General features: G+C 37.1%; 1 protein-coding gene across 1 annotated transcript in view; it reads right to left on the bottom strand.

The window, feature by feature from the left end:
- LOC135721075 (uncharacterized) overlaps window positions 1-3842 on the bottom strand; it is a 42811-nt gene that overhangs the window by 8788 nt on the left and 30181 nt on the right. The window contains exons 70-75 of the mRNA XM_065243204.2: window positions 3686-3810; window positions 3286-3594; window positions 2993-3196; window positions 2778-2903; window positions 2473-2643; window positions 2076-2180 (exon numbers count right to left, since the gene is read on the bottom strand). Coding sequence (XP_065099276.2) covers window positions 2076-2180; window positions 2473-2643; window positions 2778-2903; window positions 2993-3196; window positions 3286-3594; window positions 3686-3810 — 1040 coding nt within the window. The remainder of the gene's footprint in view (window positions 1-2075; window positions 2181-2472; window positions 2644-2777; window positions 2904-2992; window positions 3197-3285; window positions 3595-3685; window positions 3811-3842) is intronic.

The raw sequence follows: 3842 nt of genomic DNA, 5'->3' as shown, positions 1-3842 counted from the left end.
TATATATTTCATGAATTTTTTTTGTCCTTCTGATTTACAAATAGACCTAATAGTGCATGTTTTCATCGTTGTCAATTTTCAGCAATGAGGTCAAGAATCTATTGCAAAAAATACTACATTGCAAATAATTACAGTAAATACTGTGACTGTCTTTAAAAGAATTGTAAAGAATTGACAATTATATCTGTTTTACTTTAAATTTTACAAGAAAATATTTAGCAGGGTATATTCTATGAATAAGCTTAAAGGTTAAGTCCCTTAAACCCCTTAAGTAATTGTCTCTCACAAGACCAATAATTAACTTCCGTTTTCACAGGAATGCCACAATAAGAATTTTCTGAACAATCTTTGATAGCCTATAGTTCACACTTTGAGGAAAAGTGTAGTGTCATCTGCTTGTTAAGTTATAATTAATTATATCTCAATAATAGAAACACTTTTAATGGTACTGGCTTTAATGTGGCTTGTATGAAGTTAAACTGAGCGATTGTATTTGTTACAACCTTTTTGAGTAAAAAATAAATAAACTGGTGTTCCACAAGAGCCTAGAAATCTACAAATAGAATGAAATCATTATCTACAAAAAAACTCAGGTTAATCTAAAATATCTAATACTGACATAATGTTATTTGTTATGTGCCTAGTTTCATCAGTAAATTGTGTCTAATTAAAGTTTTAGTCTTGTAGCTAAAGAGAGCAAATATTTAATAGTCATTGTTAAGTAAACTCATTAGGCGCCAATTGTCAGGGAGGATAATATCCTTTTTTTGGTTTGGGAATTAATCTTATTAATCCATTTTCAATTCTTTCCTTAAAGAACTTAAACAAAAAAAGGGCTCAGTTCTTTGGAAAACTCTACTCAAGTTATCAGTGCCTGGCGATTTATTATTTTTGATGTGCGTAATTGAATATATAACTACTTTAATGGAAAAGGGTGCTTCACAAAATGTTTTATCACTGTCATTGATAGTTTTAAATTCTAAATAATTCATAAAACCATCAGATTCAGCTTGACAGTAATTACAAGTGTATAGCTTTTTATAAAATGAATTTATGATCATTTGTTATCACCCAATTCATATTTTTGTGTTGTTATAAATTTACTGATGCTTAAATTCTGGATTGAATTTAGAAGCTCTGCAGATGTTTGTTATCAATGTGAAAGGGATTTTTTCTCTTTCTGCAGTCTTCCATACCACTTCATTTTTTACAGATGATACAGCTTCATCAAGAAAGGCTATAACTTTGTATCATCTGTGTCTTTCACTTCTGAAAAATGTTTATAGAAGAATTGGTGAGATAAAGACATTCATATTTTTCACGTCAACCTGTAGTTTTTGGTTTATTTTGACTTCACAATTGTTTTAATAACTGCAATAACACAATCGTAAGGACACAACAGCTTTTTATTAGTTACAAGTAGTTCATATTTTATGATTACTTTCTGTTGTGATTCAGGCTTCAGGTTTTTCTCTGCTTAGTCTTTTCCCTAAAAAAAGGAAAATGCATATATTTTACTAAATTAATGAATGTAATTTATTTCCAATTAAAATTGAATTGTGTTGTCTCGGATTTTATAACCTAACTGTATGCATGTATGTGCTTATTCTGCAATTATTTTAGGTAGCAGTTTAGTTACAGTACCAGCAGGTGGCGCTCACCTTCCCAATCTCACGGCTCTTGGCTCTCAGCTTGTTGACCTGGGACTCTGCAATATCAGCGCGTTCCTGAGCCTCCTCCATCTCATTCTGCACCTTCCTGTGCTTTGCCAGGTGAGTGTTGGCCTGCTCCTCCTATGAAGTGAGATTTATGTTGTTAGTTATTTTAGATCTTCTCATTTGATTTATGAACTTTTAAGATGATGTCACAATGTTCAAACACAAAACCATCACTCACAGCTTCCTCAGCCTGGCGCTTGTAGGCCTTGACTTTCATCTGCAGCTTGTCCACCAAATCCTGCAGTCTCATCACATTCTTCTTATCTTCTTCAGTCTGTAGAGGTGAAAGAGGTTAAATCACTATCCAGCATTGTAGATTAACTCATCTGTTGTTACTGCTGTACAGATGGTAAGAACCTGGTATGTGAGTTCCTTCACTCTCCTCTCGTATTTGCGCACTCCTTTAACAGCTTCAGCACTACGTCTCTGTTCAGACTCAACTTCACCCTCCAGCTCACGCACCTTCAGTAAAGAAGTATGATACAATACGTTTGGTCAATTTTTATGACTACATAAAAAGTAAACTCATGCATAACATCCATAGATCTTCTCACTCGTTTTGTCACTTCACTTGTCGGAGTCACTGTCTTAAATCTCTTTTTGGTTATTTTGTTTTTTTTGGTTTGGTATGTTAGTGGTGCTAACCATATTTTTTAAGTAATGTCCACTGCTCAGTGTTATTGCATGTCAGCAAATAGTTGTTTGATTTAATCCATATGATCTCATATGATCTCATATAAACATTGAAACCTACCCTAGCCTCCAGTTTCTGGAGTTGTTTCTTTCCACCTTTCATGGCCAGACTCTCTGCCTCATCCAGACGGTGCTGCAGGTCTTTGACCGTAATCTCCATGTTCTTCTTCATCCTCTCCAGGTGAGAACTGGTGTCCTGCTCCTTCTTCAGCTCCTCAGCCATCATGGCAGCCTGGATTGAGACCCAAATATCATTAACTAAGCTTTTGGACAAAGACACATGAAAGCCTCATTTGGGAATGATATAATTGCACATGCTCTTCAGAAGAATTTCTACTTTGAAAGTAGACTATAGCAAACGCTCACATCAGTAATGGCCTTCTTGGCTTTCTCCTCTGCATTTCTTGCCTCCTGAACCGCATCATCCACTTCACCTTGAACTTGGACTAGATCAGTCTCAATCTTCTTCTTGGTGTTAATAAGACTTGTATTCTGTAGACATCAACAGCTTTAGTCAGAAACCTCACTGTTACTCTCAAACAGCTGTTCTCAAGTTTAGTGTTATTGTACAATTATTGTACCTGAGAGTGCAACAGTCCCACACGCTCACTGGCATCCAAAAGCTCCTGCTCGGCCATTTTGCGGCCTCTCTCAGCTTGCTCCAGTGCAACTCTCAGCTCCTCAATCTCTGCTTGCATCAGGTTATTCCTGCGCTCCACCATGGCAGCCTGCTCCTTCATGTCTTCCTGTCCTCTGATGGCTTCATCAAGGTGCAGTTGGGCATCCTGTGGTAAGTTAAGGGTGTCAATATTTATGCTCAGTCAAAATCGGACAACTAAACATTGTGAGAAGACTTTTACAGAAGGATGATTACCTTGAGCTGGCACTGGATGCTCCTGAGCTGTTTCTGGGCCTCAGCAGCCTGGCGGTTTGCATGGCTCAGCTGAATCTCCATCTCATTGAGATCTCCCTCCATCTTCTTCTTGACTCTTAGGGCATCGTTTCTGCTCCTGACCTCAGAGTCCAAAGTGGTTTGCATGGAATCAATCACTCGTTGGCTATTTCTCTTGATCTGCTCAATCTCCTCATCTTTCTCAGCAATCTTTCTGTCAATCTCACTCTTGATTTGAGTCAGCTCTAGCTGGATACGAAGAATCTTGGTTTCTTCATGTTCCAGAGTACTCTGATAAACAGCAGTGAGGTTTTATTAACATACTAGAAGAGTGAAACAGGGAGAGTAACAGATTCTTGCATGGTTTTACTATAGCTTTTACCTCAGCTTCTTCCAGAGCAGTCTGGATCTCTGATTTCTCAATCTCCACTGTCTTCTTGGCTTTCTCTAATTCATGAATGCTCTTTCCAGTCTCTCCAAGCTGCTCAGTGAGGTCAGAAATCTCCTCTAAAGGTAAAAAATACAGTTCTTAAAGTTAT

Source organism: Paramisgurnus dabryanus, chromosome 24 (genome assembly GCF_030506205.2).
Source record: "Paramisgurnus dabryanus chromosome 24, PD_genome_1.1, whole genome shotgun sequence".
Lineage (NCBI taxonomy): Eukaryota > Metazoa > Chordata > Actinopteri > Cypriniformes > Cobitidae > Paramisgurnus > Paramisgurnus dabryanus.
This window is presented reverse-complemented; position numbering and strand designations above follow the sequence as displayed.